The sequence below is a fragment of the Saccopteryx bilineata genome, chromosome 1 (genome assembly GCF_036850765.1).
Source record: "Saccopteryx bilineata isolate mSacBil1 chromosome 1, mSacBil1_pri_phased_curated, whole genome shotgun sequence".
Classification (NCBI taxonomy): domain Eukaryota; kingdom Metazoa; phylum Chordata; class Mammalia; order Chiroptera; family Emballonuridae; genus Saccopteryx; species Saccopteryx bilineata.
Window position 1 is genome coordinate 244,401,305 of NC_089490.1, and position 14,281 is coordinate 244,415,585.

The following is a 14,281-nucleotide window of genomic DNA, read 5'->3' on the forward strand; positions in this document are numbered from 1 at the left end:
ATCAAATGCTAGCATGTGCCCTAGTATTGTGGTAACATCTCTGGTAGAAAAGAAACTATTCACCTAGAAAAAGAAGAATATACCCCTTTGTCTGGCTTCGTATCCTAGTCATGTACTACTTGATGAATCAGAGAAGTTCAGAACATTTTATGTTGAGAACTAGCTAAAAGATAAAACAAAGTGACGTTTCCCAAGAACCCTGTTGCTCTTTTATTTGAGTAGTGGGCTTAGGAAACATGTTGTGGGCATTTACAATCACTTAGAGGAGGGTCTTTGAACGTCTGTACTATTGGCATTTGGGATTGGACGTTTGGCAGCATCCCTAGCCCCTACTTGCTACATGTTGGTAGCACCCTCCTGTTGTAAAAATGACAGGTGCCTCCAGACATTGCCAAATGCCCCCTGGGTGTCAAAATTGCCTTAGAGTTTCGGTCCCCTTTCCATCTAACTCCTTAGTGGTCACTCCAAGTAACACACCGTGGTCTCAGTCAACAGAAATGAAACCAAACTAAGGAAGTCAATGAAACGATTATCATTGAGCAAAACCACTTATCAATCAAATGAATGTGTTTCCCCCACCCCTCAACACCAGCCCTACCATCTCAGACCTCCCACACCGAAGAAAAAGAATGCTAATGTACAGTTGTCACATCCACAAAAGTACCAGAGAGAGCATCATTCCTTGGTACAAACCTTCCCTCAGAAGCTAAGCTAAAACACCCATTGCTGTGGAACAAAACATGTTAAACAGAAAACGAGAGAAAAACTTACTGTTTCCAGAGGCAGCTTTGCAGAATTTCATCAGGTCCACATGTGGTGGTCTGCTGGGTTTTGCTGGGGGTGGGCCCAGGACAAGCAAGGAAGGCAGGGGCTTCTGCTTGGGGGTGGCTGAACTCCTGTCACCCTTCTCCTTCTCCTGACCTTGGCCCCAGGGCCCCACCATGCTCACCTTGGAAGGTGTCTTAGGGAATTTGGCAGGTGGGGCCCCAGGGGCCGGCTCCTCCTGGCTCATTCTGCTGAGGAATACGTTCTTAGCAGCATCGATTTTCCTGTCTTCTTTCTTCTCATCAGCAGTTTTGGGGAGGCCTGGGCTTCCTCTGCTTGCAGTGGGTCTCAGGATGACTCCAGGAAAAGGTGAACTTGCTGTCTCGCCTCCATGGTCTTTATTGTCCGAGTCTTCCCTGGCTGGTTTTAAAGGGCTGCTTTTGGATTTGACGCCTTGGGGGGTGAAGGGCCCTCTCTGAGGAGATACATTCTTGGTGGGGCTGTCGCCTTCGTGCGGGTCATCGAGACTCAGGGATGGCTTCTGGCCAAAAACGGGTTTGGGGAAGAGGGGCTTGGGGTCGTGGTCTTGTGAGGTGGGCACAAACTTGCCTTGCAGCCCAGATAGCTTTGAGAACGCTTGCTTCTGTTCGTGATCCTGGGCTGGAGGAGTAAACCTGGGCTTCAGACCTGGTGGCTTCAAGTCATGGTCTTGGTTGACACCATGGAGTGAAGGTTTGTTCCCAGGAGGCCGGGGAAACCCGGGTTTGGAATCTTCTTTGAGCAGGCTGGTGGGCTTGGGGCCCACAGGTCTCAGAAAGCCTACCTTCCCCTCGGGGTCTCTGGTGGCTGGGACTGCTGGCGATCCGAATCTCTGGGCCACCCCTGTGGGCTTCAGGAATGGGGGCTTGGGCTCTATGTCAGGCTTCTCCTCAGAAGAAGGTTTCACCGCCAAAGGTGGCTTTGGGGACCCGAACTTTGGTACGTTGCTGGGTCCTGCTGGAGGGCTGGCATTTCCTTGGTTGTTGAATAAATTCTTTTTTGCTTGTACTCCCGAAGGTGAATTTTGTCCCGGGACTTTGAAGGGCCGGCTGTTGACCGAGACGTCCTCTGTCGGGTTGCCCACTGTGTTAAACTTCGCCATCAGGGACTTCACATCTGCTTTCCCATCCTACAAACACAGGGAACAAAAACTAGCTGAGAACCAGAAGTTTCACTTGCACAGTTTAAAGCACTCTACTTTAAAGGGTTTCCTGGTTTGAGGCCTGCAAGGTCGCTGATTGGGCAGCGAGCTATTGTAACATTTATCTTCCTCTATGGCAAAATAAGTGTGAGAGCTTCTTGGAGGGGGAGGGCCATCGGACATCTACCTTTGGGGGGTTGTCTCAGGCAGGCACGCTTGTTTTTGTTTGTCATAACTTACTATTCCCCTTTCCTGTCACTGTTTCTCTAGCTCTCATTGCATTTACTCTTCACTGGGCATTTCTCTTTTTTTCTTGAACAAAGATGGAAATTTCTAACAAAATGACTTCTTCCATATTTTACAGCTGAGCCTCTTCAATAGAAACTGCACTTAAGAAATGAAAGTAAACTCCTAGGTTGCATGCTGTACACCACATGGCCATGTTTGGCATCTCTGTGGTTTAGGAGTGTTCGCTCTGGTCAGCTCCACCTCAGGTCGGTCTGTTTGCTCACAGGGAGTCAGGGCAGAAATACCCACTCATTTTATGTGTAAGTAATGAAAGGAGTTTTTCTACTTCCTTATATAACTTAGTGCTGTTGATTCCACTGAAAGCGGACTAGCAGGCAGAGTGCGCTCCCTTCAGGGACTGGTCCTGTCTAGGGGCAGAGTCTGGGGCGCTTGGGGAAGGCGGCAAGGATGCAGAGACTGGCTGGGAGGTCTCACATCCAGACTTCTTGCCTCTCTAGTCTTGTCACCTCTATAATGACATTCGTCACTCCCTCTCAAAAGTCCTGCTACACAGTGTCGGTCCTCCTTGTTGAAGGATGAGGGTATTGCTTAGTATATAAAGCAAGCAGTCACACTTCTGTGGGTACAATCCCATTTAATCTGGTAGAACTCATAGTGTGTTTGGCCTGTCTCTCAAAAGCAATTTCTTCTAGAATATTCTAGTTCTTTTAGAATATTTGAACATCTGAAGCTTTACAAAAATAACTGAAGACACATGTGTGGTCATCACTGTTGCTATTTTCGTGCTTTAAACTTCATCTAGAAAAGGTTTTCTCACTCCCCCTCCCCCCATGGCTCATTGCCACACACCGTGTGCATTTCATCTGTCAGGGCCCCACTTGACGACCACAAAACCAGACCTTGTCGGGTTGGGAAGATCTGCTCCAGCCCTTAACCCATGTGTCACTGCAGGCACACCTCGGTGTGCTTCCCTTCTAATAGTGAGAACCACCATTTAGTGTGGAAATGCACGTGCTTGATTCTGAACCATGCCTGTACCTGTGTGATCCGTTTCAGGCTTTGGGTGGATGGCATTGTCTAACTTCATTTGCCAGGAAAAAAAAGTGAGGTTAAAACTGCAAAAGGACATCGTGGGAAGGTCATGAGAACTAGGTTGGAAACCTAGTTTATCTGTTAGGCCTCAGTTGCATCATCTATAAAACGGGTGTCACAACACAGACTTGCCAGAACTGTCATGCACGTTAGAGAGAATTTGTGAAGTGCCTACCTGGCCCACAGCACGGGCTCACTGACTTGAGTGGACTCGAAGGAACCGCTGAGCTAAAGCCAGCCCAAGGACTCGCTAGATGAAAACTACTATGATGAGAAATGTTGATTAGCATTTTAAACTCACAGCCAGGAACTGAGCACAGGGACATCCAGGGCTCCAAACTCCACACTCTATCTCATTCCACTTTGTGTCCCCACAACACCTGGACCAAGTCCAGGGATTTAGGTATTTGGCATTGAGCTGAATACTGTGAATAGCAGTTGTAAAAGAGATGATGCCCTCAGCCGTGCGTGTGTGTTTTGGGGTTGGGGGTAAGAAACCTGGGAAGGAGATAAAAACCAGATGAGAGAAACATGTTCCAGCTTGAATTATGCTTCTTTAACTTACTACCCTATATCTGATTTGCTGAAAACATCTTGTTCTCTACCTTGCCTCCCTTGGCTACTTTGTAAAATTCCCATGATTTCCTCAAATCCTCCATCAGTTCCTGAAAGCAGGGAGGAAGACAGCAACCAGGCAGAGCTGGGATGCTGGGGGCAGGGGGAGGATGGGAGAAGGTAGGTCCCGCCCTGTGCCTCAGGGACATCATGGCTGCAGAGAACCCCGAATGTGAGCACAAGCAGTGTAAAGAAGTATCAATACAAAAATGCTCGCCACCTGGCAGAGAGTCTGTCTCTGGGGAAGAATCTTTTATTCTCTCTAGACTTACTCTATATTTTGTAATCACATTCCAGGTCTACAAGTTATTCTAGACTTTCTAACAAAGGGACATATAGCAGAGGGGTTAATAACATAGACTCAGGAATCATGTCACCTCAGCTTGCATCTTCTAGCTATTTAATCTAGGGCAAGGAAGATCAATTCTCTGGGCCTTAGTCCGCTCACCTCTACCATGGGACTAATAATGCCACATCACAGGGCTGTTAGGAGGAATAAACAAATTAATATTCATAAAGCACATTAAAGGGTTCCTATTTTTATGAAGCAATTCAAGGCGTACAAATCATCCAGAGGTCCCCAGACTTTTTACACAGGGTGCCAGTTCACTGTCCCTCAGATCGTTGGAGGGCCGCCACATACAATGCTCTTCTCACTGACCACCAATGAAAGAGGTGCCCCTTCCGGGAGTGCGGCGGGGGGGGGGGGGCGGATAAATGGCCTCAGGGGGCCACATGTGGCCCGCAGGCCATAGTTTGGGGACGCCTGGGTCCTCTTCCACTGTTTTGGTGAGGAACAGAAACCAAAGGATCTAAGTGATATCCTGCTTAGTTACAGCAACTTCACATCTTGAATTTCATGGGGGAAACTCCATGAAACACACTAACCCACTGTCAAACTCTGTGTTCTGGTTTTAATTTAGAAACTATGGAAGTGCTTGATTTGGAATTGAAATTTGTCTCTTAGATGTCAACCCAGACCCAGGAGGTAGGGCAGTGCCATGGTTAATAACATAGGCTCTGGGATTATTGACTTGGGTTCAAACCTTGACTTTGCCACTTACTAGTCATGTGATCTACCCCTCTGGGACTCAGTTTTCTTCATCTATAAAATGTAAATAGCAGTACCTATTTTTCACAGGCTTTGTTTTTCAAAAAAAAGGATTGAATGAATTAATGTATACAAAGTTTGTGATCAAGAATTGCATGTCTGGCCCTGGCCAGTGGCTCAGCAAATAGAGTGTTGGCTGGGAGTATGGACATCCTGGGTTCGATTCCTAATCAAGGCACACAGGAGAAGTGACCATCTGCTTCTCTCCCCCCTCTCTCTCCCCCTTCTTTCCCTATTCCCCTCCTGTAGACAGTGGCTCGATTGGTTTGAGTGTGGTCTCAGATGCTGAGGGTTGCATGGTTGGCCTGAGTGCATTAGCCTCAGGTGCTAAAAATAGCTTGGTACTCGAGTGTTGGCCCCAGATGGGGTTGCTGGGTAGATCCCGGTGAGAATCTGCCTCACTATCTCTCTTCCTCTCATCTAAAAAAAAAAAAAAGCCTGACCGGGTGGTGGCGCAGTGGATAGAGTGTCGGACTGGGATGCAGAAGACCCAGGTTTAAGACTCCAAGGTCACCAGCTTGAGCGAGGGCTTATCTGGTTTGAGCAAAAGCTCACCAGCTTGAGCCCAAGGCCACTGGCTCCAGCAAGGGGTTACTTGGTCTGCTGAAGGCCCTCGGTCAAGGCACGTTTGAGAAGGCAATCAGTGAACAATTAAGGTGTTGCAATGCGCAACGAAAAACTAATGATTGATGCTTCTCATCTTTCCATTCCTGTCTGTCCGTCCCTGTCTATCCCTCTCTCTGACTCTCTCTCTGTCTCTGTAAAATAAATAAATAAATAAATAAATAAATAAATAAATAAAAATTAAAAAAAAGGAATTGCATGTCTGCTGTTGTTTTTTCTAATTCACTAGACACATAACATCATTTTTCTCCTGGTGATCAAATTGTGAAGTTACAATTGTTAATATTGCGTCCTAATTTTAAATCAATGTGACTGAGACAAGCATACTGCTAAATAACAGTTATTATGTTTGAGTTTAGTTTACGTGCTCTCTGAAACTTTTCACCAGGGATAGGTTAAGAAAGAACAAGTTCTTATGTTGGAGCTGAAGAAATATAGCAACTGCTGAGCTTACTAATATGCTTGGCAAATCAAATAGCCTGAACACTACAACTATTTAGTCCATTATATTGACTGCTTAGCATTAGATGTTGTTTGGTTGCTATCCTTGTTAATAAGTTTAGTAGATAAAAAATTTTAACACCCAAACTCACCCTTGATCTTAACAATAATAGCCAGAATTCTTATTCCTTAATGATAATGATAAGAAGTCAAAAATGATTAAAATTTTTTTGATGTTTTTCCACTTTGACTTTATTGTAGGTTGAATAGCCATTTCATTTTCTAAGGTCCTTTTTACTTTAAAAGAAATAGGGAGAAGCAATGTATCATTGTGTAATAGAGTGAAAAGTAAGCCTGCTCCAAGCCCTGAACCTCCTAGTCTTCCAGTTCCAGTGGGATTATACATCCTGATTTACCAGTACTCCATGAGTTTATGCCTATTGCTCTGAAATAATAATAGTGCTACCTTTTACTCTCAGAATTGACCGGCTTTAAACAATAAATTACACGGTAAACTCACCCAGTTCCTCACTGGAAGCAACCGCTGTTATCAGTTTCTAATGTATATATCTAAGCTGTGCATACACACACACATCCTATCTGGCCCCACTTTTTGCACAAAAGGAAACCTGTGCTTTACACCTGGCTTTTTTCCAGAACTTATATTCAGTTGATACCCACCAGTACAGATAGACTTATGATTAGCAATCATTCTGATTGCTTAATACCTGTGAAATTCCAGTTGTTAAATTTTCAAAATTAACTCTGCTTTTCTTCCCTTGTGAATTGATCTTTATTAGCATATATATATTTGAAGAATCTCTTTTTGATAGACTTTATTCCTTTATACTTTGGAACAGTTTTAGATTTACAGAAAAATTGCAAAAGTAAGCCCTAGCCGGTTGATTCAGCGGTAGAGCATCGGCCCAGCGTGTGGAAGTCCCAGGTCAATTGCTGTTCAGGGCATACAGGAGAAGTGCCCATCTGCTTCTCTACCCTTCCCCCTCTCCTTCCTCTCTCTTCCCCTCCTGCAGGCAAGGCTCCATTGGAGCAAAGTTGGCCTGGGCACTGAGGACGGCTCCATGGCCTCCGCCTCAGGCACTAGAATGGCTCCGGCCTCAATGGAGCAAAGCCCCAAATGGGCAGAGCATCCCCCCCCTGGTGGGCATGCCGGGTGGATCCCAGTCGGGTACATGCGGGAGTCTGTCTGACTGCCTCCTCACTTCTGACTTCGGAAAAATACAAAAAAAATTTGCAAAAGTAGAGAGTTCTTGTACATTGTACATTCACTTTCCTGTTATTAACACTTCCTGTTAATTTTCAGAACCTTTTTAACTTTTTATTATGATTTTAAGATTGGGCTTCTACTTAAGCCTAAGAAGAGGTAGCTCACAACCTGGAAGACCTCAGAGTTTAAGGTATTTTAAGTAAAACAAACATTTCATCTGAGATTATTTGGAATTTCTTTTCTTAAGTCATTTGAAGCAATTCACTATTATTTCCATCTATGGACTGATATAATGTTTAACACAAACTATAAACATTTCTCTATAATTACACAGGTGTAATGAACAGAAATGCTCTTGATACAAATAAAATCTCTTTAGTTCTCCCCTATATATTCACTTCCTCAGAATTATATACCTTCCCTGGTATAAACGTACCATGTTCACCACAGCCCCTGGGAAGATCGCTGTTAGCAAATTCATCCTCTGGATTTCTAGTTCACAACTCCAGAATCCAGAAACCTGTTTTTGCTTTCAGCAAACTCCATAGAGACAGTGAACCAAGTACATACCTACATAAAGGCTGAGATGGCATTTAGTATAGACCTTGAGAAAATGTTTCCTTTTATAGCTAACTCATCTATACATGTTCATGTGGAAACTTAAAAATACTCTCTTACCGTTATTGATAACAGGGTTTTAGATTTATTTTTACAGTATTCATGCTTTTTCATCTATCTCGAATATTAGACTAATCCAGTGGTTCTCAACCGAGCAGTTTGTTTTTTGTTTTGTTTTGCTTTTTTACAGAGACAAAGTCAGAGAGAGAGATAGATAGGGACAGATAGACAGGAACGGAGAGAGATGAGAAGCATCAATTCTTCGTTGCGGCACCTTAGTTGTTCATTGATTGCTTTCTCATATGTGCCTTGACCATGAGGCTACAGCAGACTGAGTGACCCCTTGCTCAAGCCAGCGACCTGGGATCCAAGCTGGTGAGCTTTACTCAAACCAGATGAACCTGCTCTCAAGCTGGCAACCTCGGGGTCTCGAACCTGGGTCCTCCACATCCCAGTCCGACGCTCTATCCACTGTGCCACTGCCTGGTCAGGCTCAACTGAGCAGTTTTGGCAATGTCTGGAGACATTGTTGATGAAAATGATCAACAAAAGGAGAGCTCTTGGAATCTAGTGGATAGAGACCAGGGATGCTGTTTTTTAGAAATAATATATTGTTTTATTTTTCAACTCCAGTTGACATATATCATATTAGTTTCAAATGTACAACATAGTGACTAGCCATTTCATAACTTACAAAGTGTCATCATACCTAGTTATTATAATATTATTGACTATATTGTCTATGCTGTGCTTTGCATCCCCATGGCTATGTTTACAGCTGCCAATTTGCACAGAAATTCTGCTTTGAACTTTTTATAGTAGAGTATACACTAACACCTGTAAATAGAAACTAAATAATATGAAAACTACTGCTAGAGATTGTTTTTTAAAGTTTCTTGCCTTTAAAAATCTTGCCTCTGTAAAGTTTTATTTTGTAAAGCACAAAGAAAGAAAACACCCATGGATTATGGATACCTAATGAATTAAAAATAAATCTGAAGCCTGAGTTCACCTCCTTAAGTTGTGTTTGTCACCTTTGTAATTAAAGCCTAAGGAGAAGTGCCCTGGTACCCACCCTCTCAACCATCTGGCATTGCTCACCTAGACTGATAATATCTGACCGATAACTGTCCTGGACCATTCTTGAACTAATAAATGCGGGACTGATTATTTTCAAAAATGTACTTTTTTTTTTCAATAAGAACTCTTTTTTCTTTTTTGAAACATTTATGGGGTTTTGCTAGCTGTATTTTCAGCTTACAAACTCTAAGACCCTTGAATATATCTTTATCATTTATTTCTAACCACAGCCGCCAGACTCTTTTTGAGTTCATTCAAAATTCCCTAGATAAAACCAGTGGGAAAAGAGAAGAAGCTGATTTCATTTGATTGTATGTAATGATTTTAACTCAGAGGAAGAGAGTAAATAACAACAGTTTACCCAAATTGGTATTGGTATATCTCTTTCTCTTTATTTCTTCTTTCTCTCTCTCTCTCTTTTTCTTTCTTCATTCCTTCCCTTCTTCCCTTCTTCCCTTCTTCCCTCCCTCCCTCCCTCCCTCTCCTCCCTCCCTCCCTCCCTCCCTCTCTCTTTTTCTCTGTCTCTTTCATCATTAATCAAAATTTCTGTGTGCGGGGTATTTATTTATTTATTATGTTGAAATAACATGTCAGTACCCATAACTTATCTGGTCTGAATCATTGGTTCATCTCATGGAACAAAATTAGCTGCTACCACTCCCACCATTGCCCAGAACAAGAGCCCAGGAATAGCAACCTCAGAGGATAACATAGGCTGCAAGGAGCTGTAGGTGTGAAGAGAAAATGTTCCAGGAAGCAAGCACCCGTCTGGCCCAGGTCATCAGAAATTCTAATAAGGGTGTATGGAACAGGGAAGTCAGGAGGGGAGGGTGCTGGGGGAAGGCTCATGTTGCTCCAACCTGGGATCCACTCAGCCAAGGATTGACCAGAAGCTATAACAAAAAGACTGAGACAATCTGAAGTTCTTCATTAAGCCACATAAGCTTACCATCCTTGAGGTAGGAAAGAAGCTGGTGAAAATTTGTAATAGACTCAAGCAGCTAAGACTTTCATAGAGCAATAATATTCAGCCTGACTGGATTATATTGTCTAGGTTAAAGATAATAACAGCTATATTCCTCACAATCAAGTCTTCTAAACACACACACACACACACACATGCACGCACATGCATCCACACATGCAGAGTGGTAAGTGTCTTTTTCCTCTAAAAAGACTTGATTTTCTGGACCTAGTAAGCCTGGAATAGGGAACTCTTTAGATTTGAAAATAAACTTTTAGAAAACTTTTCATGTTAGCAATTGCATAACATAACTAATTGTGTTTAGTTGTAGAAATAGACTTAATGAAAGTTGGCCGAAATAAAATGCTTGTGGCAAAACCCTTCGCAAGATGGTAGATGGCACGTTCCACTCTCCATAATAAACCTGCAGTAACCTCCTTTATCCTTATTAACACTGTCTAAAGATTTACATGCTTAACGTGTGTACTCGTTTCCCCAATGAGAGGTGAAAGCAAGGACTTGGTTTTATCTTTTTCCTGGAAAGAGGACCCCTCTGCCACCACCTACCCACACCAGCATGCCCCGGATGCCTGGCACATTTCTTTTCATAACACCTGTGTAGTAAACATAGTGGTGGACGGACAGACTTGACTTGAATTTCACCGTGCTTGATCACAGAAGTAATAGTTGGAGAAATGACTGCCTAAGCTTTTTTTTTTTTTTTTTTCCCTGAAGCTGGAAACAGGGAGAGACAGTCAGACAGACTCCCGCATGCGCCCGACCGGGATCCACCTGGCACGCCCACCATGGGCGATGCTCTGCCCACCAGGGGGCGATGCTCTGCCCATCCTGGGCGTCGCCATGTTGCGACCAGAGCCACTCTAGCGCCTGAGGCAGAGGCCACAGAGCCATCCCCAGCGCCCGGGCCATCTTTGCTCCAATGGAGCCTCGGCTGCAGGAGGGGAAGAGAGAGACAGAGAGGAAGGCGCGGCGGAGGGGTGGAGAAGCAAATGGGCGCTTCTCCTGTGTGCCCTGGCCGGGAATCGAACCCGGGTCCTCCGCACGCTAGGCGGACGCTCTACCGCTGAGCCAACCAGTCGGGTCTGCCTAAGCTTCTTAAAGAGTGTCAAACCCTAGTCATGAGTGTATTTTTAAGAGCTCTCTGTCCAACAGAAGCTCTACTCCTCGGCGAATCCTCTGTGATGGATTCCAGTTGGCTGGAGAGAGCTCAGGCCCCTCTTTAAGAGGATGTGGGAACGTGCCTCTCACCACAGATCATGTGGCTGGGGCTGGAGGAGGCTGCTGCAGACTGGGCAAGGGCACAGGTAGGAGGAGCGAGCCGTGGAAGCAGTCGTGTTGGCCCCGATTATGACAATGCCTGACATTTTTTGTTTTGGTGAGCTGTGAGGGCAGAGCTGGAATGGCAGGCAACTCCAGCAGCCAGCTTGGTGTTCTCAGGTGTGTCACGGAGAGAAAAACACCTGGCAGAGCGGGATTCCCTGGGAGCTGTGTGGGCGTGGCTTTCCTCCGGAAATGGCCCAAGAGTCTTGGCAGAAAGCTCTTGCAGATGTCACTGTGTATTATCCTCCCTTTGTGTGTTATCTCAGGCACCTGTTGCTCTGATCTTGTCCTTGTTCCTTATGGGTTCTCTTTTTTTAGGGTAAATTGAAGTAGATTTCAGACAGCGATGGCCCACCTTCCAAAGACTATCACCTTGAACTCTCAAGGTACATAGATCAATTAGGCTTTTGTGTACCCTCAGTATTTAAAGACTAAGAACTTGAAAATCACCATCATTATACCAGTTGTAACCTTCAAACTTCCCTTCCTGATTATCCTACCAAATAGCTTCTGCACAAATACAATTTGACTTTGTTGTGGCCTCCAATGGCTTACATGTAAATGGCTGAGGAAGTTAAATGTGACTTTGTGTTTCTGAAGTTAATTCTGCTAGAAATTTTTTACTTCTTTTTTTTTTAATTTGTTGATTTGAGTGAGAGAGGAAGGGAGGGCGGGAGAGAGAGAGAGAGAGAGAGAGAGAGGGAGAGAGAGAGAGAACGCCAGGAACATCAATCTGAATCTGTATGTGCCCTGCCTGGGGATCAAACCAGCAACCTCTGCACTTTGGGATGATGCTGTCACCAACTGAGCTACCACCCAGCCAGGGCATCTTTGACTTCTTTGATGCTGATGGAATGGTGATAAGATGTAAATAGTATAGAAGAACAAAATAGTCTTGAAACAATTTATTTTTGTAATTCTGTTTTTTATAGTTTTTAAGCAAATTTAGCTTACATTTGCTTAGCGTATCATTTACTTAGCCTGCATTAACTAAGTATAACAAATTGGAGGAAGCTATTTATATTTTGACTATTGAACATGTAGATAATTGCAAATTGTTTTCATAGATATCTTACTAATGGCTCATTTGGATTTTAGGGTACTATTTAAAGTACGTACAACCTAATACAATATAAACCACCTCAAAGAGATCTAAATTTCATTTACTACTTTTTGTGGTCATTCTGTTTTCATATATAAATAATATGAAGCAGAATAAGAAAACTCACTTTGCTAAAAATATAAAATTTGTAAAGAAATTTATTTTGATGGCAGAGAAAGATACTGTTTGACATAAAAAACAAAATAGAGGTCCTGGCCGGTTGGCTCAGTGGTAGAGCGTCGGCCTGGCGTGCAGAAGTCCCGGGTTCGATTCCCCGCCAGGGCACACAGGAGAACCGCCCATCTGCTTCTCCACCCCTCCCCCTCTCCTTCCTCTCTGTCTCTCTCTTCCCCTCCTGCAGCCGAGGCTCCACTGGAGCAAAGATGGCCCGGGCGCTGGGGATGGCTCCTTGGCCTCTGCCCCGGGCACTGGAGTGGCTCTGGTCGCAACAGAGCGACGCCCTGGAGGGGCAGATCATCGCCCCCCTGGTGGGCAGAGCATGCCCTCTGGTGGGCGTGCTGGATGGATCCCGGTCGGGCGCATGCGGGAGTCTGTCTGACTGTCTCCCCCCATTTCTGGCTTCAGAAAAATACAGGGGAAAAAAAAATAGAAATATGCTACCTTTTCTTTCTGCCTTCATACCCCTCTGAACTCACATATCTATGTACACACAGAGATGCATAGGTCTGAGCAGTGAGTTTCTTCTCTGTATTTGACAAGAAGTTAGAAACTGAAATTTACTTCTTTAGTGATAATGTTTAGGCCTCAGTTGTGTTTTAGCTCCAGGTGCAGAAAAGCAGCAAAACCAGGTGGGCCACAATGACTAATGACTAACTATTTAGTATGACCTGCCCTGGGACTAACCATTTAAGTATGATCAGACCCTGAAAGGCGGCACCTGGATAAGCTAATGAATATCCTATTGAAATCCTCCCCTAAACTCCCAGTCTTTAAACACCTTCAAAACAAAGGACCCAGTGTGCTCTCCCTCCCTGAGCATGGAGCACACCTTCCCCTCTTCTTCTCCCACAGGCAAGCATCTGCTAGATTCAAAGGGTCCTCACGAGGCTCACAACCAGGGGAGCAACAGGCAATGGGCTAACCCTGTCAACCATCCCCATGGCCCCCTTTTCTCTGCTCATTTACCTCCCACAGGTTTCTAGAGAGCCCAGGCACCCTCACCTAGGCTCTCCTGTTGCTGCTTCAATTCTACGCCCTTCCTTGTTTCACTGTCCCCAGCTTTAATAAACTTACTCTTAACATCACCTGGACTCATATTATGAATTTTTCCTGCACAAAGTCAAGAACCCATATATTTCCAGCTGGCCCTAGGTAGACCCCAAGGGCCACGTTCCCTGTCTGGGAATGTTTCATGCATAGAATGGAATATTATTCAGTCTTAAAAAGGAAGGAGATTCTGGTACATGCTCTACCATGGATGGATGAACCTTGGAGATAAGGTGATGCTAAATGAAATAAGCCAGGCACAAAAGGACAAATTGTATGATTCCACTTATTCGAGGTATCAGATTCCTAGCGACAGAAAGTAAAAAGGTGGGTGCCAGGGACTAAGGGGAGAGGAGTTGGTGTTTAATGGGGATAGGGTTCCAGTTGGGCAGAGAAACCCCAGACCAGCCTCTGGTGGGGAAATGTTCTTTGCTGAGACTTTCCATTCTGAGACTCTTTGGAGTCTCATTCCTGCGCAGTCATGTACTTGGTTTATTCCCAGTGGCTGATACAGAGATAATTCCAACCTCCACTTCTTATCAGTCAGCAACTATATAAGTAAATGCCTGGACATGCTGGACCCTCAGCTTCAGTAAAAATAAAGACAATTAAAATGGGCCTGAAAGGTGGACCAATTTGAGTTA

The 14,281-nt window shown here is 44.5% G+C and overlaps 1 protein-coding gene across 5 annotated transcripts in view; it reads right to left on the reverse strand.

Moving 5' to 3' along the window:
- FYB1 (FYN binding protein 1) overlaps positions 1-14,281 on the reverse strand; it is a 152,721-nt gene that overhangs the window by 83,810 nt on the left and 54,630 nt on the right. For all 5 annotated transcript variants that reach the window (XM_066240120.1, XM_066240128.1, XM_066240092.1 and 2 more), the window contains exon 2: positions 772-1,933. In XM_066240120.1, the coding sequence (XP_066096217.1) occupies positions 772-1,906 (1,135 nt within the window). In that variant the 5' untranslated portion in view covers positions 1,907-1,933. The remainder of the gene's footprint in view (positions 1-771; positions 1,934-14,281) is intronic.